Source organism: Ostrinia furnacalis, unplaced genomic scaffold (assembly GCF_004193835.3).
Source record: "Ostrinia furnacalis isolate ACB-3 unplaced genomic scaffold, ASM419383v2 OfSCF4979, whole genome shotgun sequence".
In the NCBI taxonomy this organism is placed as follows: Eukaryota; Metazoa; Arthropoda; class Insecta; order Lepidoptera; family Crambidae; genus Ostrinia; species Ostrinia furnacalis.
This window is the reverse complement of record NW_021135218.1, coordinates 255,439-283,105: the sequence shown is the minus strand read 5'-3', so window position 1 is coordinate 283,105 and position 27,667 is coordinate 255,439. Positions and strand designations below refer to the sequence as shown.

Below are 27,667 nucleotides of genomic sequence, written 5' to 3'. Positions count from 1 at the left end.
CATTTTTGTAATGGTAATGCCTTACTCAATATTATTGTTTTTCAGATTAAGCATTTACCCCCTTACTAATAAAAAGTTACACAGTTGTTGATCACTGTTTTAAAATGACACTAGCTTTCCGCCCGCGGCTTCGCCCGCGTGGAATTTTGTCTGTCACAGAAAAACTTTATCGCGCGCGTCCCTGTTTCAAAAACCGGGATAAAAACTATCCTATGTTCTTTCCCGGGACTCAAACTATCTCTATGCCAAATTTCATCAAAATCGGTTGCGAGGTTTAAGCGGGAAAGCGTAACAGACAGACAGACAGACAGAGTTACTTTCGCATTTATAATATTAGTTGGGATTTCCATACTAAACGTCACTTTAAAACACTGTTCAACGAGCGTGTAAGTATCTAAATATATAAAAGGAGAAACTGACTGACTGACTGACAGATCAACGCACAGCCTAAACGGCTAAACGTAGGCACTTGAAATTTGGAAGGGACGTAGCTTAGGTACCGTAGAGGTGCACTAAGAAAGGAATTCCCGAAATTCCCACGGGAACGGGAATTAGCGGGAAAAACGGGATTCACGCGTACGAAGTCGCGGGCGGCCGCTAGTTATTAGTAAGAGGGTTAATATTTAGCTGCCTGATGCGCAAGTTTCTGTAATTACCTTAACACTAGAGTCTAATAACTCTAACAGTCTGCATTTGCGAATTACATTGTTACATTACCTTCCAGTTCTTATCATTAATTTCAGCTACAAGGGCATCCGTAATAAGTGGTGCAATGTCGGTGCGCGGCCTGGAGTCTTCAACGACCGGCGGTTCGTCTTCCGCTGCGTCTTCGTACGCCTCTTCGATATCGTCGCCCATGGAGCCTTTGCTTGCAGACTGGGGATAAACAAATTAATTAGTTCTAACATGCTTCAGCGCCCGCTTAAATTAGTTTTTAGAAAAAGAAACTTATACCAGGCCTGTTCATCTCCGCGAGTTTACATCGAAAACAAAACAAGCACGATGGCCCACCTACAGGATACTATTCGACAAGGCCTCACATACGAGCGAACATTGACTCACGCACGCGTATTCTTGTGTATGATGGAGGAAAATAAAGAAAATGGTGTACTAAATACTGTGCAGTATTTAACTGCCTAAATAATAATAAAAACACAGAATGTACTATTTTAAGTTGCCTCAAGACACTGAGAGGTAAATAAGTAGTTAATATTATTCATGACAGTGGCGGCGTAAGGCGTAGGCGACGTGGGCCACCGCCTACGGCCTCGCGGAACAAGGGGCCTCGCGCATCAAAAATTTTGCTCACATGTCAAATTCAACTTTAAATACTATTAAATATAAATTATTGATAGCTAAACAATGTAGTTAAAAAATATTTTTTTCCAAACAAATTCAGCCATAATCAGACACAAAATTAAGCAACAACACGGTTTTAAGTTAAATTATTCTTTGACGCAAAATTCCTTTAAAAATAATCACTGAATCAAGAAATCAGAAACTGTCAATGAATAGACCATTGACCCGTTTTTTTTATTTTTTTTATTTCATAAAATCCGTCTTCAGGTCGCCACAGAACAAGGTCTCGCGAAATCTGTCTTGCCCACATCAAATTTAGGTCTTGCCCCGCCACTGATTCATGATAATTCATGCTAAATCATGTATTTCCTCCGCCATTTTCCGCAGTTTGACACCTCACGTCACATCATTTTACCGAAGTCAGCCCTATAGCTTCGGCGCAGTGCCGATCACTGACGTTTGTCAACAAAATGGTGCTTGACTCTTGAGATAGGCTAAATTACACCATATTGTTAATGACATTGAGCATAATACACATAACGGTAGCACAGAAACCCCAAAAAAATGGTGAATAGTGTCACGCTGGCGTTATTGTGATGTCCATTGCAATGGGACCTCATTCAGCATGTGTCGTGTCGTGCCCACTGCAGCACTGTCACAAAGGAAGTCGTCCTTCAGTTTTGAGATAAGCTACACATTTAACTTTTAATTTTAATTTATACATTGGCCATAGAGTTATAAATGTTATTGTTCATATCTATTTTTGTGTATTGTTGTTGTTGATCTTTTTAAAAAATAAAAAAATTGAGAAGGACAGGAATGAAAAATGAAACTGATAGGCTGTCCTATTTCTTTGTTTGATCGGTATGTATCTATAGTCTGGTCTGCGAGCACGTAGAATTTTGTCCAATGACCCCAAGCTACCCATCCTTTTTGCTCGCGCGTAATTATGTTGCTGTAGCGCTCGCACACTCACTGCGGCCGCCCGTCGCACAGTCGCGACAGCAATATAATTACGCGCGAGCGACTGGGCTTTAATAGAACCATTCAATCAATCTAGATCCATTTATTTACCTTACTGACAGTCCCCAGCTGTCTTGTGGGCGTGGGCGGCGTGCTATTCGCGTATTTGTCCAGCTCCAAGCTGATGAGCTGCTTGGTGGCCGGCTTCTCGCTGTCGAAGTGGTTGATGAGCGACGGCCCGACATACAGCGACAGAATGCCCAGGAAGTTCACCGTGGAGGTACGAACGTTGGGGTTTGTTGCTGAGAGAGCTTTTTTGCAGTGCGCGACTATGGACCGTATGTTCATGCTGTAAAGAACAAATTAGTTTTTTAGGTAAGGGTCAAAATGAAGGTCCGTAAAAGAAAGGTTTATTTGTATCAATCTACTGAGCGAATCTGGTGGGTAGTGAGATTAAAATAAGCTTCATATGACGTACAGCGATTATTTTTAATTGAATTTGATGACGTAAACTACTCGGAACAAAGTTCATCATGCATTCTATAGTCTGGTCTGCGAGCACGTAGAATTTTGTCCAATGATTCCAAGCTACCCATCCTTATCGCTCACGCGTAATTATCTTGCTGTCGCACTCGCATACTCACTGCGGGCGCCCGTCGCACAGTGTCGCGACAGCAATATAATTACGCGCGAGCGATAAGGATGGGTAGCTTGGGGTCATTGGACAAAATTCTACGTACTCACAGACCGGACTTTAGTCTCTGGGAAAATTCCATAATATAGCAAAAAGACATGGTGTATAGAATTGTGACGTCACGTTTTTTATGCTTGATCATCATTTAATGAAAGGTATCATCCAAAATAACGAACAAAACTTACGAGAATCCAAACTCCTTGATAGCATTGGACATCCAGTTGAACATTTCCGCCTGGACCTTAGGGTTCTTCTGGGAGTCCATGGCAAAGGTCAGGCCCTCATTCAGGATGTGCTCCAAGCCGCACGCCTCTGCAAGGCAAGTAAGGCACTCCGCAGATGTGGCGGTGCACGACGCCTCGCCTAGCTTGGTCACTACGTCTTGGAGGACGAAGTCTGCCGCTGTCCTGTTTGGGGAATTTAATATTAGAGATCATGAGGAGGCCTATCGATGGTTGTAGGTTATCCTTTTATAATGAAATAATAAGTATAGATAACGCAGGAAAGCGTTGGATATTGGTAGCTTCAGACTGACAAATCTGGAAATCATTGGGGGGAGGTTTATTTTTAGCAGTGGACGTCCTGTAGCTGAAATGATGATGACGTAAGCTCGGCTCTCTTGTACTCGGCTCTCTTGTAGAGCGCGCGGTGCAATTCCTTTGCGTCGGCGCTAGTTACACCCTGGACGGTGGAATGGAGTAACGATGATGACGTCAGCCGGGCTAGTGACGTCAGACTCACGTGGTGACGGGGAAGTTCTCGGTGATGTGCTTGCAGGCCTCCAGTCGCGCACGCAACACCTGCACATTGGTGTCTCGTAATCCAGGCTTCTTGTTGAGCGTGCGGTACAACACTTGCGCCTGCGCATCGGCGCTAGTTACACCCCGGACGGTGGAGTGATGATGATGACGTCAGACTCACGTGGTGACAGGGAAGTTCTCGGTGATGTGCTTGCAGGCCTCGAGCCGTGCGCGTAGGACCTGCACGTTGGTGTCCCGTAGCCCAGGCTTCTTGTTGAGCGTGCGGTACCACACTTGCGCATCGGCGCTGATTAGCCCCTGGACGGTGGAGTAATGGTGATGACGTCAGACTCACGTGGTGACGGGGAAGTTCTCGGTGATGTGCTTGCAGGCCTCGAGCCGTGCCCGCAACACCTGGACGTTAGTGTCCCGTAGCCCAGGCTTCTTGTTGAGCGTGCGGTACAACAACTGCACTTGCGCTTCGGCGCTACTCAGTCCCTGGATGGTAGAGTGAGAATGATGACGTCAGACTCACGTGGTGACGGGGAAGTCCTCGGTGATGTGCTTGCATGCCTCCAGTCGCGCACGCAACACCTGCACACTGGTGTCTCGCAATCCAGGCTTCTTGTAAGCTCTGGTTTGTTGTTAAGCACGCAGTACAACACTGCGCTTGCGCATCGGTTCTGGTTACCCTGGACTGGCGGAATGGACGGATGATGACGTCAGCCGGGCTAGTGACGTCAGACTCACGTGGTGACGGGGAAGTTCTCGGTGATATGCTTGCATGCCTCCAGTCGTGCACGCAACACCTGCACATTGGTGTCTCGTAATCCAGGCTTCTTGTTGAGCGTACGGTACAACACTTGCGCTTGCGCATCGGCGCTGCTCAGTCCCTGGACAGTGGAGTGATGATGACGTCATACTCACGTGGTGACGGGGAAGTTCTCGGTGATGTGCTTGCAGGCCTCCAGTCGTGCACGCAACACCTGCACATTGGTGTCTCGTAATCCAGGCTTCTTGTTGAGCGTACGGTACAACACTTGCGCTTGCGCATCGGCGCTGCTCAGTCCTTGGACGGTGGAGTGGAAGCCTTGGACTGCTGTGAGACGGTTCTTCCAGTTGCTGTCCCCTAGGCCTGCGGAATAATGTTAATTTTGTCACAATCATACAATATTTTTACGTCCGTTTTGACATAACAAAAAAAAAACTTGAAAAAATGCAAAAAATTTAGCTTCCTCTTAATTTGTAGGCACAAAGTAGATATAGATAACTCGGGACGGAAGAGAAATTTCATACTACGCCCTATCTAAACCTGATTCGAATCCCTGAAAGTGAGTAGCTGTAGAATTATTTGTATGGTAGTTTACACACTACATTACATTTCTTTAGTTATTTTCTAGATTCGTACATTACATTGTCAGATTACAGATACGGATCGGACGTAGTGCGAAACCTCTCTAAGTAGAATCAGCAAGATTTCAGAAGTTAATAGTTTATACTTCCTAAAAGTATATAAGTAGTATATCCGTTAAGCTAGCACCCATAACACAAGCATTAAGTTGCTTACTTTGGGGCTAGCTGGCGCTGTGTGAAATTGTCCAAAGATTATTTATTTATTTATTTATTTATTTATTCCTCTAAGGCTAAGAACTCACGGCGCGATTTTCACCAGCACCCGCGGCGGTTGTGGAATTGCGGTTTTATTTCAATACTCACGGGAGCGGTTATTTGCGCGGTTATTAATGGTCGCTCGCCGATGGGGCGGTTTTCGCGCTGGCGAAATCCGCCGAGCGGGACCCGCATACAACCGCGCCCGCTTTCGGTGAAAACCGCGTCGTGAGTTGTGCATTAGTTTTTACATAAGTATCTGCATTCTACAGAAGCCGCAACCGCCACGTGCGCGGGTGGAAATCGCGCCATGAGTTCTTAGCCTCAGACAATATAAAACTGAGCTGACCTGTAAGGATGTCAGGGGTGAAGAGCATTTCAGCCCTGGCGTCCACTTCCTCGGGCGACAGCTCGTGCTCGCGCGGCGGGCTGGGCTGCGCGCGCGCCGCCGGCGACTTCTTGGCGCCGCCCACGCCGGCTTTCTTCACCGCTCCTGTACACAAAATCATTATGATAGCCTATGGAAGTCTACTGCTGGGTGTAACTTCGTTGTGGGTGCAATGACAGTTTAACTATCCCCCGGGACTAGGGTTGCCAGGTCCAAAATCACAAAAGCCGGACTTTGTGCTTCATTTGGCCGGACATTTTACCCTAAAAGCCGGACATGTGACGGCAATGCAATTAGTGTCAGCTCATGAGTGAGTACTATCATCATCGGTTGCTAACCAACATCCTGATGCGTGCGCTTCATATGATTCTGTGGCTCGACTTTCGCCTGGCGCGGCAACCAAATAAAAAGCCTAACAAAAGCCGGACAGGCCGGACAAGGCAATATTTGGCCGGACAAGTCCCTAAAAAGCCAAACATGTCAGGCTAAAGCCGGACGCGACGCCTGGCAACCCTACCCGGGACAAACTTGGCCTACCCTGGTTGAGTTTTTATTGGCAGTCAAGTCGTAGATCCTGGCTACACAAGAGTTGCAGCGATGGGAACGAGAGGTGAGAACAGTCCCGTTCTTGCATGTATACCTGCTACAACAATCGCCAGTTCGCCACAAAGCACGATAGATGATCCGAAAAAATACAAGTTTACGATTCTTCAATGCTTTGGTGATCAAGTTAAATCGTCGTCTGATTGAGTTATGTCCAACTCAGCAAGTAAAATTGATACACTATTCGCTGGGTGCGAAGTACTAGGTGGGGGGGACATAATCTATCGCAGCGCTCATGGTGGTCAAAAGTAGAAATAATGTAAGCTCTGTCATCAGATGTATCTGTCAATGGCAAAGCGATTCTACATAATACATTTTAATATCATTAATTAATCGCATGAAAAGGGTCCTACTGGGAACTTAAATAAAAGAGTGGACTGTATTTCGATAGGGCTGTTTTAATAGCCGTTTACAATTTGGAAATAACTAAACTATACAACGTGGTAGTACAAAAATGAGTCACAGTAGTTGTTGTGCACAGATGTTTGCCTTATGATGAGAGCGTGAATTATTGAACTCTGCCCTTGTTTTGTTCTTAATTCTTCTACATCTCGGACTTGTCCAGCCAATACCAACAACTTTCCTTTAAATACGGTTTGTGGTTGGAATTTGATATTGTAACTCTCACAAACCCGGTCTTCAAAACGATACTCATTTCGATCTGAAAACGATATTTAATTTATTACTAGCGATACAGAAACATTTAAATATATTTACTGTTATATAATGAAACCGTTAAAGTAGCTTTTTCTTTTTGTTTTACTGTAAAACTACAACTATAAATGAAGTAAACAAACCCTGACACAATCAAAATTAAACACACTTTTTGGACTTACCTCATTTGATTTGAATGACCAAAATGATTTCAAAACCTTTTTTCCACCCAAATCGTGGTATCACAACAATTTATTAGTTGAAAATATTTGTTATTTTTTCATTTCGATATTTTTTCACAAATATACGACCTAAATGTCAATGTGACAGAACCCACAAAGTTGTGGACGCTAGTTGGCGCTGTAATCGTGCACGGAGCCAATAGAAGAAGAAAAATAATGAACGAATTAAAAAATACACTAATAATGGTAGGATTAGGATCTTTTAAAAGAGAATGGTGTGAATAGTTGCTAAAAAGTCAAAGACTGTCGTATCTTACCTGAAGCTGGGCGTTTGACAGGCTTCGGTTGTGTGGACCCAGCGCTGGGCTTGGCATCGCCTTTGCCCGACGGCGCCACGGCCGCCTTCGGCTTGGCTTCTTTCTTCGGAGCCGCGACTTTCACTTGGATCACCGCCTAAAAATAGCATTGCCAATTAATGAATAAACATTTTAATAAATACAGCACGCTTCGACTAATTAATAATAATAATTAATGCCACTGCTAAATACTAATTGTCTAACCCTTATTTGTCTAACGGTACACTAAGGCCCAGAACAGACGGTGAAACGCAACTGCAACGAAACTGCAACTGCTAGTTACTTTTCAGTTGCATCTAAGTGCAAACTGGTCGCGTCATGTGTGGTCTCTCAACGGACGCTATGGCAGAAACTTAGATGCAACTCAAAAGTAACTAGCAGTTGCAGTTTCGTTGCAGTTGCGTTTCACCGTCTGTTCTGGGCCTAACACAACGACCAGAAAAGAACCTACCACTAAATCTAGAGCAAACAAAATAACATACAGAATACAATTCATAAATGAAATTACATCACCCAAGTTCAGGTATACGAATTAATTATTAGATTTTAATAATTAACAGACGAGTTCATAGATGTAAAATACTGTGGTAATAAATAATAAAACTTTCGTACAAAGTCTCAACTAACTGTGGTCATCCTCTCAGAAGAAGGAACAAGCCGTACCTGCAGTAGAAAATGACTATTCATCTACTTCTATCTTTGAAACCTGAGTATAACATCTCATCAAAGACTCAACAACACACCAAACATTATTTCTGCACTGCAGAAGTAGAGTTTATATTACTTAAAATAGGAGTTTTAACCCTTAACCAGTCAAAAAAGAAAAGTCATTGGTTTTCAATTGGTATCTTCACAGCATAAAGTTCAAATTAATGTGGGCTCTATGGCCACCAGAGCCTGGTTAAGGGTTAAGTCAGCTTGTTATTTATTGTATAATTTACTATTTTGGGAGTGTTTTTATGAAGTTACACATCTGATGATTGTATCTAATGAAAACAACGCATACCTTATCAGCAAACTCCTTGATCTTCTGTTCCTTGAGGTTGTCAAGTTTACCAACGTGCGGCGCGATGTTCTTTTCTCCGACTAGCTTCGTGGCGGTGCCTAGGGCTTCAGCGGACGCGTCTCGGACCGATGGGTCTGTTATTGAAATTGAGTAAATGAGATAAATAAATAATACGTCAAAAGATTTTGAATCTTTTAGTAAATAGGTAGATAATGTTTTAAAATCTATTGGGGAATTCGTAACTTTATGGTAGGTTGTTCTGCTATAAATGTTGAACGTAAGCCTCTCTCGAGATGCGCCACAAAACATGATATGCCACTTTTACACCAATTTCTGTAAGTTATCTTGTGAGGTCATTGATTGTATCGGTCAAAACATAATTTTGTTTCTTTTTCATACTAAAGAGATAATTCTACTAAAGAGGCAAAATATAAACCTTTGTATTCGTTCAACGAGAGAAATTATATCCCTCACTTCAATTATATTCTATGTTATCTATAGTTATTTTTTTTAGCTACTTCCAGTCTTCAACATAGTAAAATTATGTAATAAGAACACTTACCAGCGCTTTCCAACAACTTCAGCAGTCCAGCAACATACGCCTTGATCAGCTTTTTATTGAATGCGGCCGGTTGCGTGTGGCACAGCGCTCTTGCTAGGAATAACGCACTCTCCGCTTTGATAGATGGATTCTTGTTGTCGAACGCTGCCAGCATATCTTCCATTATGTTTTCAAGGTTTGTCTGTAACAATTAAACCACATTATAGTGTGACAATAACAATAGAGTAAGATTTTCTTTCTAAAAATGGGAAAATGGGAATTACGCTACTCACAACTTATTGCAATTTTGACAATGGAAATTTTAATATGGACTAACAAAGACAGCATTTAAGTGTAAAGAGGTTATCAATTTTTTTTAAAGATGTTTTTCTTCATAATTGACGACATAAACCTTCGGAAGGTTCTTAGGGATACGGGACTATTCCCACCTTTCGTCCTGTAACTCCTGTGTAGCCAGGATCTACAGCTTGACCGCCAATAAAAACCTAACCAGTGAAGGTCAAGTCTGTCCCGGAGGAAAGTTAAACGTCAATAGGGATGTTCTGTCTGGTATATCGAGTTTTGTTTACAGATAACTCACGCAAGGGTAGATAGCGTCGATGGCCTCCCGTAGTGCAGCCACCACGTTGGTCTTCTTCTCCTTGAACTTGTCGAGGATGGCCTGCACGCACGCGACGGCATAAGGCTGGAAGCGCCCGCGCAGACCCGGCGCTAACACGCATCATATAGGGATGCTCCTTGACACGTTATATCGACTTATAGTTGACTTACGCAAGGGTAGATAGCGTCGATGGCCTCCCGTATATAGTCTGGTCCGCGAATACGTAGAATTTTGTCCAATGACCCCAAGCTACGCATCCTTATCGCTCGCGCTTAATTATGTTGCTGTTGCGCTCGCACACTCACTGCGGGCGCCCGTCGCACAGTCGCGACAGCAATATAATTGCGCGCGAGCGATAAGGATGGGTAGCTTAGGGTCATTGGACAAAATTCTACGTGCTCACAGACCAGGCTTTAGACTTATAGTTGACTTACGCAAGGGTATATAGCGTCGATAGCCTCCCGTAGTGCAGCCACCACGTTGGTCTTCTTCTCCTTGAACTTGTCGAGGATGGCCTGCACGCAGGCGACGGCGTAAGGCTGGAAGCGCCCACGCAGACCCAACGCTAACCCGCATCAGATTATAGGGATGCTCTTTGTCACGTATATCGACTTATAGTACACTCACGCAAGGGTATATAGCGTCGATGGCCTCCCGTAGTGCAGCCACCACGTTGGTCTTCTTCTCCTTGAACTTGTCAAGGATGGCCTGCACGCACGCGACGGCATAAGGCTGGAAGCGCCCGCGCAGTTCCAACGCTAACACGCATCATATAGGGGTGCTCCTTGTCACGTATATAGTCTGGTCCGCGAGTACGTAGAATTTTGTCCAATGACCCCGAGCTGCCCATCCTTGTCGCTCACGCGTAATTATGTTGCTGTCACGTTCGCACACTCACTGCGGGCGCCTGTCGCACAGTCGCGACAGCAATATAATTGCGCGCGAACGATAAGGATGGGTAGCTTGGGGTCATTGGACAAAATTCTACGTGCCCACAGACCGGGCTTTAGACTTATAGTTGACTCACGCAAGGGTAGATAGCGTCGATGGCCTCCCGTAGTGCAGCCACCACGTTAGTCTTCTTCTCTTTGAACTTGTCGAGGATGGCCTGCACGCAGGCGACGGCATAAGGTTGGAAGCGCCCGCGCAGACCCAGCGCTAACGCGCATCATATAGGGATGATTCTTGTCACGTATATCGACTTATACTTCACTCACGCGTACCGGAAAACGCAGCGTGGGACATCCACCTACAAGGTGGACCGACGACATCGTAAAGATAGCAGGGAAGCGCTGGACGCAGGCCGCTACCAATCAATCAACATGGAAAGCATTGGGGGAGGCCTATGTTCAGCAGTGGACGTCCTATGGCTGAAATGATGATGACTTCACTCACGCAAGGGTAGATAGCGTCGATGGCCTCCCGTAGTGCAGCCACCACGTTAGTCTTCTTCTCCTGGAACTTGTCGAGGATGGCCTGCACGCACGCGACGGCATAAGGCTGGAAGCGCCCGCGTAAACCAAGCGCTAACACGCATCATATAGGGGTGCTCCTTGTCACGTATATAGTCTGGTCCGCGAGTACGTAGAATTTTGTCGAATGACCCCAAGCTACGCATCCTTATCGCTCGCGCTTAATTATGTTGCTGTTGCGCTCGCACACTCACTGCGGGCGCCCGTCGCACAGTCGCGACAGCAATATAATTGCGCACGAGCGATAAGGATGGGTAGCTTGGGGTCATTGGACAAAATTCTACGTGCTCACAGACCGGGCTTTAGACTTATAGTTGACTCACGCAAGGGTAGATAGCGTCGATGGCCTCCCGTAGTGCAGCCACCGCGTTAAGTCTTCTTCTCCTTGAACTTGTCGAGGATGGCCTGCACGCAGGCGACGGCATAAGGCTGGAAGCGCCCGCGCAGACCCAGCGCTAATGCGCATCATATAGGGATGCTCCTTGTCACGTATATCGACTTATACTTCACCGCGTACCGCGTACCGGAAAACGCAGCGTGGGACGTCCATCTACAAGGTGGACCGACGACATCGTAAAGGTAGCAGGGAAGCGCTGGACGCAGGCCGCTACCAATCGATCAACATGGAAAGCATTGGGGGAGGCCTATGTTCAGCAGTGGACGTCCTATGTCTGAAATGATGATGATGATGATGATGATGACTTCACTCACGCAAGGGTAGATAGCGTCGATGGCCTCCCGTAGTGCAGCCACCACGTTGGTCTTCTTCTCCTTGAACTTGTCAAGGATGGCCTGCACGCACGCGACGGCATAAGGCTGGAAGCGCCCGCGCAGTTCCAACGCTAACACGCATCATATAGGGGTGCTCCTTGTCACGTATATAGTCTGGACCGCGAGTACGTAGAATTTTGTCCAATGACCCCGAGCTGCCCATTCTTGTCGCTCACGCGTAATTATGTTGCTGTCGCGCTCGCACACTCACTGCGGGCGCCCGTCGCACAGTCGCGACAGCAATATAATTGCGCGCGAGCGATAAGGATGGGTAGCTTAGGGTCATTGGACAAAATTCTACGTGCTCACAGACCAGGCTTTAGACTTATAGTTGACTCACGCAAGGGTATATAGCGTCGATGGCCTCCCGTAGTGCAGCCACCACGTTGGTCTTCTTCTCCTTGAACTTGTCAAGGATGGCCTGCACGCAGGCGACGGCATAAGGCTGGAAGCGCCCGCGTAGACCCAGGGCTAATGCGCCGAGCAGACGCCCGCCGAGCGCGACTAGCATGACGTTCGTGTCTTTGGATATCACCTGCGAGATACGACCTTATTAGTGAAAAGAATAGAATTCAAGTTGATTTGAACGGAAGTCAAAAGGCGACGACTATGCAAACAGATTCGAAGGCCGTTAGTTACAGCGTTGAATGGTGAATCCGCTCCTAACACAAGCTTAGCTGAACGCAGTGATAAATCTAAAAAAAATAGGTCTCTATTCAAGAAACCATCTCTCGGAAAATGTAGATAAGATACACAATATTCTGGTGGTAATTTTTGAATAAATAAATACTATGTGAGGCTGAGGTAGGTAATAATTACTAATAGAATATTAATTGAATTCAGACTTAATTTATAATTATTAACACTGACCTTTTTCAAAGCTCGAACCAGATCAGCGTAATCTCCCGGTTCCAATTTGGGTGCGCTTTTGAGCAGATTGTCCAGAGAGTCTAGGGCCTCTTTTCTCTCTTGCCATTTCTTCGCCTCCAATTTGTCGTAGAAGTCTTTGGGGATCTTGGAGAGGATCTCCACGGGGTCTAAGAGGTCGTATGGGTCCATGTCACCAGAGTCACCACCGCCTGTCTCGGCGTCTTCATCTTCGGCCGCGCCTGAGAATTAAACTTACATTTATCCCCCTTATTCATTGAAAGAACGAAAGAAAAAATCGTTATTTGACAACTACAATTTTAAATAAAAAATCACTGATCGTTAAGTTAGATTTGCAGTTGCTTTAAAAATGATTTATTATTTGAGCTAGAAAAATAGTGAAGCCGTCGGACTTGTATAAGAAATCTCGAAGACAAATTTCGTCCTCACGCTCATTTAAAAGAAATCACTTCAATTAATTGTAAATACCCTCGGAAGTTCTTATTGCACAGGATCTTGATGTGTGGCTCTCTGACGTCACTCATCCATCTGCTACGATCGCTGTAGGGATACTAACCATCAGTGGAATCAGCAGTAGCTGTGTCTCGGACCCTGTGCTGCTGGGACCGCAGGTATCTGGTGGGCGAAGCGCCGCCGCCCGCGCTGAAGGATTCGCGGAGTTCTTGCTGCACCACCGCTTGGAGAGAGGCGATGTGAGGCTCTATGGCGGCACCGATCCATCTGCAATGACGGAATCAAACATCTAAAAGGAGGAGTATATCTAAAGCGCGATTTTGACTGCCTCACATGCAACACCAACCCTTAGCCTTTTTGCCGATTCATAATAAAATTTAGGTACAAATGACCTTGCATCCAGGTACTTCCCGCGACCTTCACCAGATCGTCGGTCCACCTAGTGGGAGGCCTGCCCACGCTACGTCTTCCAGCTCGTGGTCGCCACTCAAGAACTTTCCTGCCCCAGCGGCCATCAGCTCTTCGAGCTATGTGCCCCGCCCACTGCCACTTGATTTTAGCGATTCTGCGGGCTATGTCAGTCACTCTGGTTCTCCTACGGATCTCCTCATTTCTGATTCGATCACGCAGGGAAACTCCGAGCATAGCACGCTCCATCGCTCTTTGGGTGACCTTGAGCCTTCTTATGAGGCCCACAGTAAGCGACCACGTCTCAGAGCCATACACCATCACTGGCAACACACACTGGTCAAATACTTTTGACTTGAGACTTGGGCAGGCCTCCCACTAGGTGGACCAACGATCTGGTGAAGGTCGCGGGAAGTACCTGGATGCAAGCGGCGCAGGACCGGTCTTTGTGGAAATCCTTGGGGGAGGCCTTTGTCCAGCAGTGGACGTCTTTCGGCTGAAACGAACGAAACGAACGAACGAACAAATGACCACCTTGAGGTAACTGTTTCATTTAAATGAGGGTAGTTTTCTCAACAGAGAACCTTTTCTCAGTTACGAATATTCAGGCGATTTTACAAGAGCAGACAGTTTATAAACAAAAACGGCGTGGGTATCGCAGCGATAGTTAAGAATGACTGCATAAGATGCTAATTATTCGTTAATCAAGATATGAAATCAAACGACCTAAATTCTAAAAACCGTCTTAAGTTTACAGAGAGAAAACAATGTACATAAAAGCATTCATATTTTATTTGGAAGCTATGATTTGTACTACTCTTATAAGTAATTGTAGGCGTCTAAATTGAAAAATAATTGCAAACTTCCTCTTAGACAGCGTAACAATAGGAGACCATAAGAGAAATCTAGGTCACTGTCCCATGGAAAATAATGTACAATAGCTCAACTGATTATACTAATTATTTACACTGAAAAATAGAGTTCAATGAGGTGCATTGTTTAAATTTTTAGAGGCTTAAGTTTTCTTAATCCAAATTATCGAATCTTTGTTTTTTTTTTATTTATTTGGAATAACAATATCGCGGAGAATAACTCGTACAGAGAAGTTTCTAGTCCACACAAACAACATCACACGAGAGATGAGACTATAAATGGTCTTATAGGTCGATCCCAACAAAAAAAAATCGGCCGAAACCAAAGATGTTTCATTTAACAAAGACGCACAAATCCTCAAGGCAAGGTCACATGCACTACACAAGGCAACCAAGTAAATAACCAACAAACCTGTGCATCTCAACGACCAGCGCTTTCATCTCGTCCCTCACGCCTTTGTCCCTGTCTGCCAACAGTATCGGTATCTTCTTCACCATAGGCTTGATGGCTATGACTTTGTTGCCGAACTGCTTGAGGGCCGTGTTCAAGGCCGCGGTGCAGGCCGACACAATCTTAGGGTTCTTATGCTCCATGCCTTTTAGGAGTTCCTCTTCGACTACTTCGTGTTTTTCTATCTCTACGTACATTAGTGTCACCTGTGAACAGTTAGAAAATTCTCATTGGTTTTCGATGAAGTGAATAGGGTACAAATTATAGTGCCAATATGTGGGACAGACAGAGGGGACATCCTACACAGAATTTAAACAACCGTCTAATAACATAAAAGCAGCGTCGTTTTATCTGATTTAATTAAGAAATCTGGCACAAGTTTCAACACCTTTTAGTAGCATCAGTCTAAGTTGGGGTCCTAAATTAGTGCAGTTGCAAATGAATAAAACCGTTTTGTTGATAATGTAGGTACTAACTGGTAGATTAATAAGTTGTTAGCATATTTTAACATGCTACCCTCTTACGCTCGTGTTCACACGTTCAGACCTTTAAAAATATATCTTACCTGCAAAGCAAGGTCTTTAGTCTTCGTTTTGGGCGCGGCTATGCACTTGGCAACGATGCCTGACATCACCTCGCCGGCCGTCTTGCCGGCATGTCCGCAATTTTCTACGAACACCAGTGCTGCCTCCAGACCTAGAAAGTTTACATCGACCTGAATCCTGATTCAATCTCAAGGACATTGAGGCTTTTTAATACAATTGAAGCTACTCTATCTAAGTGGGGCACATAGTTCGTAGAACTGATGGATGGATAAAAGTTCTCGAGTGGCGACCACGGGCCGGAAGATGTACTGTGATGGGCAGACCTCCCACTAGGTGGACCGACAATATGGTGAAGGTCACGAGAAGAAGAAGAAACGGACCAACATTACAATAACTTATGATTTGTAGAATTTTAATATTTATAACATTAAATAATTTACGCCTGAGAATGAAAATAGTTTTGAGCGTGGCGCGGTTTTATAATCTTGTTACGGCGCATGAATGTGTCTTAAATGTTCTGTCTAAATAAATCTTTTAATTGAAATAATCTGCCAAAAGTCCACGTGAAAATAGAGGTGTTTTTATAATTAGATATGGCAACAGACATGCTCATTATAATCCCTTGTGGTAAGCACGTGTGGATGCCATACAACACGTCTCCGCCGCGAATAAACGTGCTGTCGGATTATGCCGATCTCTTTAATAAGCTAAAAACGTTGTAAATTTGACTTTGAAGTAAAAAAAACATCATGATAATATCAAATGATCTGGTAAAGGTCGCGGGAAGAGCCTGGATGCGGGTAGCGCAGGACCTTTCATTATGGAAAACCTTGGGGGAGGCCTTTGTCCAGCAGTGGACGTCATTTGGCTGAAACGAAAAATAACAGTCAAAATGATAACCTTTTTTCATGAGCCCTTTCTTTCCTCACCACTAAGTTTGGAAGGGCTCTGTCAGATTGATGAAATTACGCATTGGCATATAAATGTACAATTAAATTAGTCAAGTAAAACTCAACATGAAGTGCATGATTCCCTTTATAAATCCCATCACAGCATATTCTACAGTAGTGAAATACTAAGCACAGACTGCCAGGCCAAAAGTGTATTATTGAAGAAATATTGATTAAAAATTGAAACCTACCTCCTATTACTCAAATGAAAACGAATGCTCGCCACTACTCGCGTAATTGATTGTCAATTATTAATATCAATACAATTCTGAATAAATTACAATATGAAGTAAGTTATGCTTCAATGAACTGTTGGACAGCAAAATGTATTTTGTTGTTTCTAGATATTTGTGAATTAAGATTTAGTTTTGTTCTTACTTAAAAGAATAAAAATAAACTATTACCTATCCACATCATATTAAATAAAATTTTCATATTCCCTGCCTTAATGAATTTTATGAAAACCTACTAAATCACTATCTACTAATACTTAACTTCCTCCAGAATTCACTAAATTAACTAAATCAGTCCTATAATGCTCAATGGTTAATTACTATTTGTAAAAATTTCATGCAACATACTGTCAAAAAAACAGATAGGTAAGTAATTTTATAAAGGGTTCATTTCTTTAAACTTGTATGAAATCCTGCATGCATAAAAAAATGTATGAACCTAAATCATTAGATTAGATCAGTGGTTCTTACTTAACCTTTAAGTCACGAGGGACCATTTTACCAAATTTCTATCTAGTCAGGGACCACTTTTTTTTTTTTTCAAAATCCTATGAAAGGGGAGGTCGATTACTCGCCCACTGTGCGCCGTTTGCGTTGTGTTTACTCGACTCATCACGTCACGTCACTTGTTTATTACGACGTCTTCGCGGACCACTTGGAATGCCTCCAGGAACCACCGTTTAAGAACCACTGGATTAGATCATAATAGATGGATCAAGATTCTATGAAAGTAAAGTAGGAAGTCGCCTAGACATTTCAATTGACTGGTACAGACAACAGAACTACAGACTTTACATTTTTATTGCAAATTCATCTGTATTATAAGTACATAAGATCCTAGTGCTTAGCTTGAGGTGCTGTCCCTGTACATGGAACAGGTATACTATGTGCACTATCTATACTAAATAAATGCATAACCTTGTTGATTTATTTACAACTCAAGTAGGATTTCCTAGTCACTTTCTTAGTGGCTTTATGTTTAGAAAACCAACTGCTAGAAAAGATTTAACGCATTGGAATTTTAATATAAATTAGCTATTTTACTTGAAAAAAATATTTACAATTATAATATTTTTATGCACTGAATCATACTAACTAGATATTTAAGCAAAAGTGGCAATGAAAAAATATTTATGTTCTTTTGAAAAAGTTATTTTCTTTCACTTTCCAGATTTGAAAGTAATCAAATGGTTACCTACTTGGTTTTGAAGATGTTTATAATTCTACCATGCAAAAATACATGTCAAAGATATAATGATTAAATTACCTCTTTCCTGTGCCACTGCATTGCTGTCTGTGACAAACTTCTTAATCAGTCCCAGGTATTTGTTCCACTCCGGTGATTTTTCATCATCAATCTGATTGAATAGTTTGATGGCTTCTTCATACCCTGCCAATCGGGCTTTCCATAATTTGTGGACACACTTGTCGTCGGTCGGCAACTTCTTATACTCATTCTCATCCTCCATTTTGAAGGTTTGTCAGTTTTAATTAACTATTCAGCTGTCTTTGTCAATTTTTTTTTCTTCTCTACAACAAATAAAAACTTTCAGTTGTATTCTGTTTTAAAATAAAATATTTTCATTATTAAATTTAGATTGTAATTTTATTTATTATTTTAATGTTTAATTTAATTTTCAATTTAATTTTTAATTTAATTTATTTGTCTCCATTATTATTATTTTTATTGATTTAATGTGATTTTAATTTGATTTTAATTATTTAATGCAATTATTATTATTATTGAAATTTTATGGGCCCTGGCCTGAAATAAATGAATTTTATTTTTATTTTTTATTTTTATTATAAATACAGAGAAAACATACAGCAGACGTAATTTATAACAATTTATTAATGTGCAATCTGCATCTAATGACACAAAAACTTATTTATGAGGCATATAAAGTCAATTAAGTATTACAGGTGTCTTTCAAATATTAATTCAATTCATTGTACAAAGCTATTAAAATATTCATTAGAACACACATCAATCAATGTTTTAAAATGATCTCTTATAAATAAACAATACTGCGATACAAAAAGCACTATTTTACTTCACCAGCTACACGTCATGTTGATCACACTATACATGCACATAAACAAATTATTGTAACCTATCATTCTCAAGTTATTGCCTTTATAAGGATGCTTGTTAGCCCTGAATTTTTACTGTGTATGTATTATTTTGTAAAACAAGTCAAATGACCTTAATGCAGTTTCCCTAGTAAGTTCAAGGTAAATTAATTGTTTTACGTACGTCGACGAGTCCAGACTAAACGTAACTACTTAACATACTGAACATTAATTAACAATAAATTGGCAAACCGCGAACATGCAATATGCAGACGTCAGTCTACCTTATTAATAAATAAATCTTTCTATTACTGAGCCCACTTTCTTTTCGGCGTGGGCGTTGATGTTATCAGGCTATAAACACGAAATCTTTGTATATTACAATGGAAAAATGATGATTCAATAACAATTCCCTATAAATCTCAATAAGACCAGTTGGCCGTATTAATGCGGAACAAATAGTTAATTACGAGCTGGTTCATTTATAGATGTGCCCAATAAAAGGTGAAATGTGAAACTAGATCGCATCTGCAGCGGCTACGAGGTCCGCAACGGTCACTTTCTCACTTTACAAACAATAAAATCAAATGTCACGAAACTTACCGTTATAAACCTATCTTCGCCGAGTCTTCGCGACAAAACTTTATTAATTAAGCACTGACAGGATAAACAGTAAATGAGTCACATTATCTAAAGAAAAGATTTATTGTAACCGACAAAAAGAACTGCCTTTTTCTTTTCCGTCGTCGTTTTTTTGAGTTTGCGAAATGAAAATGGACGGAAAATGTTGCCAGAGGAACAGTATTTTTATCTACCAAATGTACAAATGTCATCTTTCTTTTTGACAGATATCACTTCTGTTTATATTTTATTTTCATGTATTGTGTTGTCTTATTTGTGATGTCTGTTTGTTTTAGGTATTTAAATTTGCTTAAATTGCAGCTACAAAATTATTTATTTTTATAACCACACTGTGTAAAAGCTGCGCACGTGACATTGGCGGAATAGTGTGCCCTCAGTGGCGAAAAAACGCAAGTTCATCGCCATAAACCAAAGAAGAAGAAGAAGACAGATATCACAATTAAAATTTTGGAATTTATATTGATTCTATGCATTTAACAATAGGTTGCGCAGCGTCACTTGAGGCAATCAACACAACACAAGCAACGATTTGTTTGAGCTTTATGAGGTTTTCGCCCGTATATATACGCAAACGATGCTTGCTTAAAGTGAAGCAGCAAATGGAACGCACAGTGTTGAATAGAGTTCTGTAATTTGTTCGTTTGTCACCCTGTGCGTCCACGCTCACTGTGAGACTTCATAGTAATGTTTGTGAAATCGGGCGTTTGTCTGACAAACAATGCGTAGTCTGTTGATTGAGTGTTGACGGACATGCGCTTTTTGTCGCGCTTGCACACATTCATTTTCTAATATTTAATCAAAAGCGATGTATTTGATGATATTTGAACTTGTGACTACAAAGTTTCGAAACCACAGGTTCTGCGCCGCCAGCATACAGACACCTCCCGCGCGCGACCGTCACCAGACAGATCGACGACTCTCAACTCAGTCAGTACATATCAGTGTGATGTTATAATCTACCCACCTAAATATGTAACAATTTAGCAGCAGCATTTATCCTACCCAAATGTAGAAATTTCATTGATATGGCAATTTTAATTTTTTACCATAGACTACAATAACGGCATTGAACCTAAACTATTTCACCACTGAGTTTTTTAACTAGAACTGGAGAAGTTATATGATAAATTACTAGTTCTAATTAAATGTAACACATTGATTTATAACATAAACATAATACACACACAAAAAAATGAATTATGCACAGGATTAAACAAACAAAATGACTCATCATCATACCACTAATCAGCTGCTCGATCAGTATTCAATATTCATTCGAAGTTTAAATTGATTATGGCCTTAGGTTATGGCCTGTCTGTTTTTAGTTTAGATGTCTTTGCTTGTATCGTATCATTAAAAAAAATCATGCGCCGGAAACGCAACAACGCTTCGTCGCCGTCATTTCAAGAAAAAAATATCAAACAGTTTTGCGAGCACCTGCGAACGAGACGTGTGTTACGTTTTTATCGTGACTACTGTGCGTTCGCAATATTGTAGATAAAGACTGTTTTATACGATTATCTTGATATAGAATCGTTTTTGCTTTATTTTTGTGCATCAAAAGTTTTATTTGAATGGAAAAATAAGGACATAGACGTGTATTTTATGGAAAATAGACTATAAATAGTGTTGTGTTTGTATTCGGTGTTGGGGCAAAATATTGCGATAATAGAGAGTTTCTACCAGCTGCTTGGGCATAGTATGCTTCATATTGTAAGTACGTTGCTCTTTTCTCGTATTTACTATTATAATAATGTGTTCTTCGTTATTTTCTCATTGAGGTGACCGCAAATTTCTTGTAACATCCTAAAACAGTAGGTAGGTGGGTATGTAAATACTTTGGTGAGGATTTCCTTAGTTTTTGTATTTTAGCTTAGCTGTTTTGATATTTGTTAAATATTCATTTACTTTAAATTTCAAATTTAACTCGATTTCTCAGAGCAAGTCAGTATTTACATAGCACAACAAAGGAATAGTCTTTGTGGAGTAAATTATATTGAAAGGAGTTACATATATTTTCCTACATTGCTAGTTACAAAGCAAAAAATATGGTAAAAAATACTCACCTACCTTACTTGTGAAAGCTTTGTAACGAAAAAAAGGGCCAGAATTTGGAATACAATCATGTAAATTAAATACCTACCACATACCTACCTACCTACCTACTTAAATAATGCCTAGTGGTTTTAAAAACAAAATGTATTGACTTATTTCCATGAATCTATGCATGTAGGTACAATTTATAGGCTTTTCTTACCAAAATATTGAGACTATTATGTCCAAAAACTAGTAGCTTAAAATTTTAGGTATTTTCGTTTTGCCTAGGTATAGGAAAAGTGTTAATTTTTATTTACTGTAGAATAAACATTCAGTCAATATGTATATTAAAATAAGTGTCACATACAATCTGTACATAATTTAATCAGCTGTTCCAAGACTCATCAGGATGACTTAAGTTACTGTACTGCTATATAATCATAACAAACTAGTAGGTAGGTCCTACTTTCTACTTACCATGTTTGAACTCAAACTAGTTTTGAAAAGGAAACCAGTTTTTTGGGCATCATAGCAGTATCTTTGTTTGATGTAATTTCTGTGTGCTCTACTGTGTGCCTTTCTTATCATTTTAATTTAAAATGTGATAGTGATCATCATGTATTCAATTTTTCTATGGTTGTGCCTTTAAATAAATAAATAAATCCAAAATAATAAACACTAATATTAAAATTAATTTAAAATAAGATCACATCAAATTAAAGTACAGATTTAAGACATGTTTATGGTCTTTATCTGTGTACATTATTTATCACAATTTATTTGTTCTGTTTATGTTAAAAAACATTATTATTTCATTAGATGAAAATAAATATTTTAAGGACTAAACATGTATTTTCATCATTAACACAAAGTAATCTTGTTCTAAGAAACTATAAAATGCAGTGTTGAAAAAATATTGATGAATATTCAAATTAACAAAAATCTTCAGGTAGGCAGGCAGGTAGGTCCTAGTTATTTAGTAATGTTGATGGAATGCATTTTCACCACTTCCTTGTTTCCAAGTTCCAACGTTTTTCGTTTTTACCGTATCGCCGGCGATTCAATTAACTTTTTGTTTCTAGCCAATTTAGGTAGGTTAAATTGATGTGGTATTGGTAATTAGGTTAAAATTCACTGTCGTAATCCCAGAATGCCATAATCATTTAATTGTGTTCATGTCAAAGCAGGCAATGAGTGCATGCTAAGCACCTGTTGAACAAAATCGTAATTAATTTAACTTTATTTAGGTTTGTTCTATTTATCACTATTATCGGTACAATGACAGGATACAGTCTAGTCATGTTACTTTACATGACTTACGTTTTTTGTACGAATGTAATAGGTATTTAAACAGGGGCGTAGGCGCGTAGCTTCAGCATCAACGATATCAACCGTATCAATGATACGGGGCCCTCGACTTACAGGGGCCCCCAGGGTCGGAGAAGCTTAAAACCAGTGTCCTGCGCCGCGATGGATGGAGATCCCATCTGCTCAAAAAATTAGACTAATTTTGCAATGACCTTTTTTTTTAGTTAAAAAGTCCTTCAAGTACCTATTTGTTTTAGAATGTCCATTTATGGAACATCCAAGGTACGAAACTGTCCATCAACATCCAACTGACAATGACGAAAAATCTACAATATTCATTAATGCATAAGTAGGTAGGTATCACACAAAAGTAAACACTGGCATAAGTGCTTGTTGTCTCAATAAGAAAATATTTATCGTACAGACCTACCTGTAAAATAAATAGATGATTACTGCCTTATTTATCACATAGCGACATAAAGTTTCGTTAGCCTCGATATTCCCAGAAAAATATCTCATTACCAAGTCTGAGGATTTTTTCTGGGAATCTGTCTGAAAAATGTTCCTCCTATGTGACTATAAATGCGTCACTTTACCTGTTCGTGCCTTCGATTTTAATTGGGTTATTAAAATTTATTTGGTAGAAGTAAATAATTCTGACGAATTTGAAGTTAAATACGCTGTCGCAATAGAAGGGAAACAATAACTTTCCTACGAATACTACAGAAGATGCAAATGCTGCAAATAATTGATCATTTTCCTTTCAACCACTCATATCTACTTTCCAAACTTGGAAGATAGTGTTAAGAATCGGATGAAGTTTTAAGTTGTAATCGCACACTTTAATTGAATTGGTTTTCCAGTTTTCCTTGAGCTGGCAGGTAGCTTAAAAGTTAAAATTGCACAAGTTACGTGTGCTCCGTCACGTAGTAATGCATCGGGCAATACCCGCACCATGTTTGCTGCAGCCGCCATCTTTGAACTTAATTAGGGCTGTACTTTGATGTCAATGTTATCGAAAACAAAGGCAAGCATAAACAAAATAGGATATTCAGTGATGTCCACCATTTTAAATAAACAACTTGAAAAAATCGAACTGCCTAAAGCGGGAATCGAACCCACAACCTTTCGCTTGCCGGGCGACTGCTCTTCCAACTGAACTCCCGACGTTAGGCAGTTAGATTATTTCAAGTTCTTTTTAAGATTTAGTTTGAGAAGCGACTCTAATCGCTAAGAAATTTTAATCAGGAGCCATTGATTTGAAGGTTTAATTCAATCAATGAATAGTAAAAATCTTGGTGGGTTAATGGTAAAATCAATAAATTATAAATAAGACAAGTGAAATACATGTCGTCAGTGGAAAGGAAAAAGGACTAAAGCGCCATTTTGGCCAAAATGAGTTATATACATTGTTGGATAGGATTTTTTTTTCTGCGTCGATCTATCTAGGTTTCAACTCAATCCGATGACTTTTTTGGCGCTTTAGCACTCTGAAAATTTTAAGTATTTCTAAAATCACCGCCCTCGTCGCTGCTAAAACGACGTGTTTTCAGTGTTTTTGCAACAAGTGTCTCGTAAGGGTTTTTTTNAGCACTTATTGGTGGCTGGATATTTGATTATAAATGGAGGTTAGCAGTTTTACCCTGACTAACATTTAATGAATTTTCATGACTCTTTTTCTAAAGCGACACCTATTTTACGATCTAAAAGAGCTACAAACCTGGTGTTTTCATTAAAATTTAGGCAAAAAATCAAGAACACGATTGCATTTTAAAAGAACTGTTTAACATTAATATCAAAAGAGATACGAATTTTTTTCGTAAAAAAAAAACTTTGATCCTCATTTCCCACAAGTACGGTTTTGGCGCTTTAGTCTTTTTTCCTTTCCACTGACGATGTGTACTTGCGTTTTCAATTTTTTAAATTATTCTTTATTATTTTCACTATTCCTTTTGTTCGGATCGATGTCTACATTCAAGTGTCGCAGCACATCCCTACAAATATGATTCACGGCCATACAAGCTGGGACCACTGGACTCTTATAGCAAAGTATGCATGTTGAATGCGATTCTTTATTGATAAATAGTTGCAGCAGACTTCCGCCACCACAAGGATCGTTCTGTGACGTAAGCGTTAGTATTAATGTCGCCTGACTTGCTAATGAACTGATTTTAAATTATAAAGTGTGACACAGCTTAGGAGAATTGTTTTTGGTCTAGATAAATACCGGTTAACGCAATGAAATATTGACATGACATGGCTTTTGTTTTTCCTAACAATAAATGAAAATTGTATTAGATCGCAGCCAATTATGCCCACTTTACACTATGCTGTAAACCGGGGTTTCCCAAACTATGGGTCGCGCTCGCGACCCAGGTGGGTCGTGAGCGAACATTGAGTGGGCCCTGCCTGTAGAACGACACACCACCCTACCCATCCAACCGCTGGGCAGCGGGCGAAATGTCCTATAGGTGGGTCCCGAGTTTGGGAACTTGTATTAGATGAGTCGTAGCCCAGACAACTTTGGGAACCACTGCTGTAAACTGTTCCTAACCCTTCCTCCATCGCAAAATGAGTCGTCCCAATGTGACTATAAAAATCTTTAACATGTCAGGCGTCTATTAATCACGTTTTCTTTTATTAATTCTCATTTGGGACGTAGGCAACTAATTCGCATACTTAGTGCTCATTTACTTATCCAATTAAGCATAATGAATGAACGCTTCGAACATGTGCTCGCACTCGCCTGCTCACTTCTTCAGTAATAGGATTTAGGTCTGTCTGTCACATGTGGGCTAGTTTACTAAGGATTCCATATTACTTTGATTTAATTAATACCACATGCACGAGCACGGTGCATGCAAGTTTGAATGGTATTAGTGTTAGGTGTTGTTGTGGTTTCTAAAATTCGCAAAACGTTTTAAATAATAATAATAATTGTGTTCAACACTCTCATGTTCGAGAAGCCCATCAGTTATGGAAACTGTTAATCATATTATTTGTGTTATAGAAACGCCACTATATTACTGTCGCCTTGATGCAAAATCGCACCCATTGTAACTTAATAAGACGCTTCAGTGGCTTAATGTGCCGTCATCCATACCTCACTGTTATTATAGACTGACCTATTTACTAAACAAACAACATAAGCACGAGCTTGATCATATTCCGAGAAAGTATCAGTTACCTAGACCCATTGGAAGATAACTAAGGTTGTATTGTTTGGGGTCAAATGTCTTTGTCCTGTTTAGATAGATTCATTTGAAAAAATCACGCAGTAAGCATTCGATTGTCTTCATCCTCAGGCGAAGTAGGTAGGGTAAGTGCGCTAGTTTTCGTCCAATTATCGGAGTTGCCAACTTTGTGATGCGAAATGAATATCTTAAAATACCCTTACTCATATGTATGATATGTCATTTTAGTCCTTATATAGTCTACTTTACGTTAATATTATATGACAATAAGTAAATACCACGGGTTTTTTTATAAAAAATATTTTATGCAAAAGAGGCGATTTCACTAGTTTTCGTCCAAAAAAATCAGTTTTCGTCCTAGTGTACGCTAGTTTTCGACCACTGTGTAGAAAAAAGGGTGCAGTTGAATTATTAACTTAAAACCAATTCTACAATACAGTAACTATGGATTGTGGTATATCATTTGAAAGGTAATTTTGTTAGCTTTCAAATGATATCAAAAAGATTTAAATAAGTTTCTTACCTAAATTTAGGAAAATATTTCAATAGGTCGAAGGACAAATGGACGAAAACTAATCTACAGGAATAGCTAATTTTGGTTTTCGTCCACCCCAGTGCTTGCTCATGACGTCATGGACGAAAACACAACAACGTTTAAAGCTGTTTTTTGTTTTCGTCCACATCTTTTTAACGGTTTTTATGGGTTTATCACTGTTAAAAAGTGGACGTAAACTAAAATGTTTAATGTAATAGCAATAAAGATCATATTGGAAGAAAAAACATTGTATTTTGTAGGTCCATTGAAGTAAAATGATTATTAAAAATATTAACTAGGTGTCAGGGTTTCCGTCCACGTGGACGAAAACCAAAATCTTGTAAAATTGTTATGCTAGTATTAGTCCACTTAATTATCTAAGATTTCTATACAAAAACTTTAATAAACCCTTAAAATAGTGTTTATTATGCTAATAATTAGACATACGTGCCAAAAAAATTACGTAAAGTAGCTAAAACAGTAATGAAACATACCATGAAAGTTCCCTACCGGCACGTTTTTTTTCTAACTTGACGACGTTTTCCATTCACCTGTGTGCAGCAGCAACTTCCGTAGATTTTTTTGGAGTTATTACTTGTCAAATTACATTATCATGCAGGCAGAACTGTTACTTAGATATTATAGATTGTAACAAGTCCAAACTTGCACGGAAAGTTAGGTTTGTATTCTAATTTTCCGTATTTGTTTGTGGCAAGTCGGTCAAATGGACGAAAACAGGTGCTGGACGGAAAACCGGCGCAATTACCCTATATGACGAATAAGGAAATCGAATTTAAGTATGCAAAAGTCGTGCTAATTTCTGGTTTCGATTGCGGCTCACACACGGCGAGAGTGGTTAGCGTATTTCCGTGCAATAAAAATCAGGGTTCGAGGATATATATCAAGGGATATATATCAAGATATATATCGGATATATATCCGATATATATCAAGCCGGTTTTGACGATATATATCAATTTTTAAAATTTGTTACTGTATTTGTACTTTTTGACATAAGATTTTTATAATTTTAGTTGATTTTGCCGTATTTAAAAGAAAAATTATGTTTTTGCTTTATTTGTCTCATTTTAAGTATTAAAATCATGTTTATGTAACACATATGCAATAGTATTCATAAATAATACAATAAAATAATAGTATGGCTTTCATACAAAATTG

At 40.3% G+C, this 27,667-nt stretch overlaps 2 protein-coding genes across 4 annotated transcripts in view; one reads left to right on the top strand and one right to left on the bottom strand.

Moving 5' to 3' along the window:
* The window catches only part of msps (msps cytoskeleton-associated protein 5), a 44,454-nt gene extending 24,886 nt beyond the window's left edge, over nt 1-19,568 (bottom strand). Inside the window, exons 1-15 of the mRNA XM_028315112.1 lie at nt 19,376-19,568; nt 17,967-18,229; nt 15,537-15,667; nt 14,933-15,177; nt 13,344-13,507; nt 12,770-13,008; nt 12,240-12,434; nt 9,056-9,236; nt 8,494-8,627; nt 7,449-7,584; nt 5,654-5,797; nt 4,624-4,831; nt 3,142-3,363; nt 2,374-2,611; nt 718-876 (exon numbers count right to left, since the gene is read on the bottom strand). Of these exons, the coding sequence (XP_028170913.1) occupies nt 718-876; nt 2,374-2,611; nt 3,142-3,363; nt 4,624-4,831; nt 5,654-5,797; nt 7,449-7,584; nt 8,494-8,627; nt 9,056-9,236; nt 12,240-12,434; nt 12,770-13,008; nt 13,344-13,507; nt 14,933-15,177; nt 15,537-15,667; nt 17,967-18,168 (2,598 nt within the window). The 5' untranslated portion in view covers nt 18,169-18,229; nt 19,376-19,568. The remainder of the gene's footprint in view (nt 1-717; nt 877-2,373; nt 2,612-3,141; nt 3,364-4,623; nt 4,832-5,653; nt 5,798-7,448; nt 7,585-8,493; nt 8,628-9,055; nt 9,237-12,239; nt 12,435-12,769; nt 13,009-13,343; nt 13,508-14,932; nt 15,178-15,536; nt 15,668-17,966; nt 18,230-19,375) is intronic.
* Nucleotides 19,569-20,822: 1,254 nt separating this feature from the next.
* LOC114360373 (ring finger protein goliath) overlaps nt 20,823-27,667 on the top strand; it is a 79,782-nt gene continuing 72,937 nt past the window's right edge. For 2 of the 3 annotated variants that reach the window (XM_028315074.1, XM_028315076.1), the window contains exon 1: nt 20,823-21,127. The gene's annotated coding sequence lies outside the window, so the exon portion shown is untranslated. Of the gene's footprint in view, nt 21,132-27,667 lie in introns of all 3 variants that reach the window. The other variant, XM_028315075.1, reaches the window with a different exon arrangement.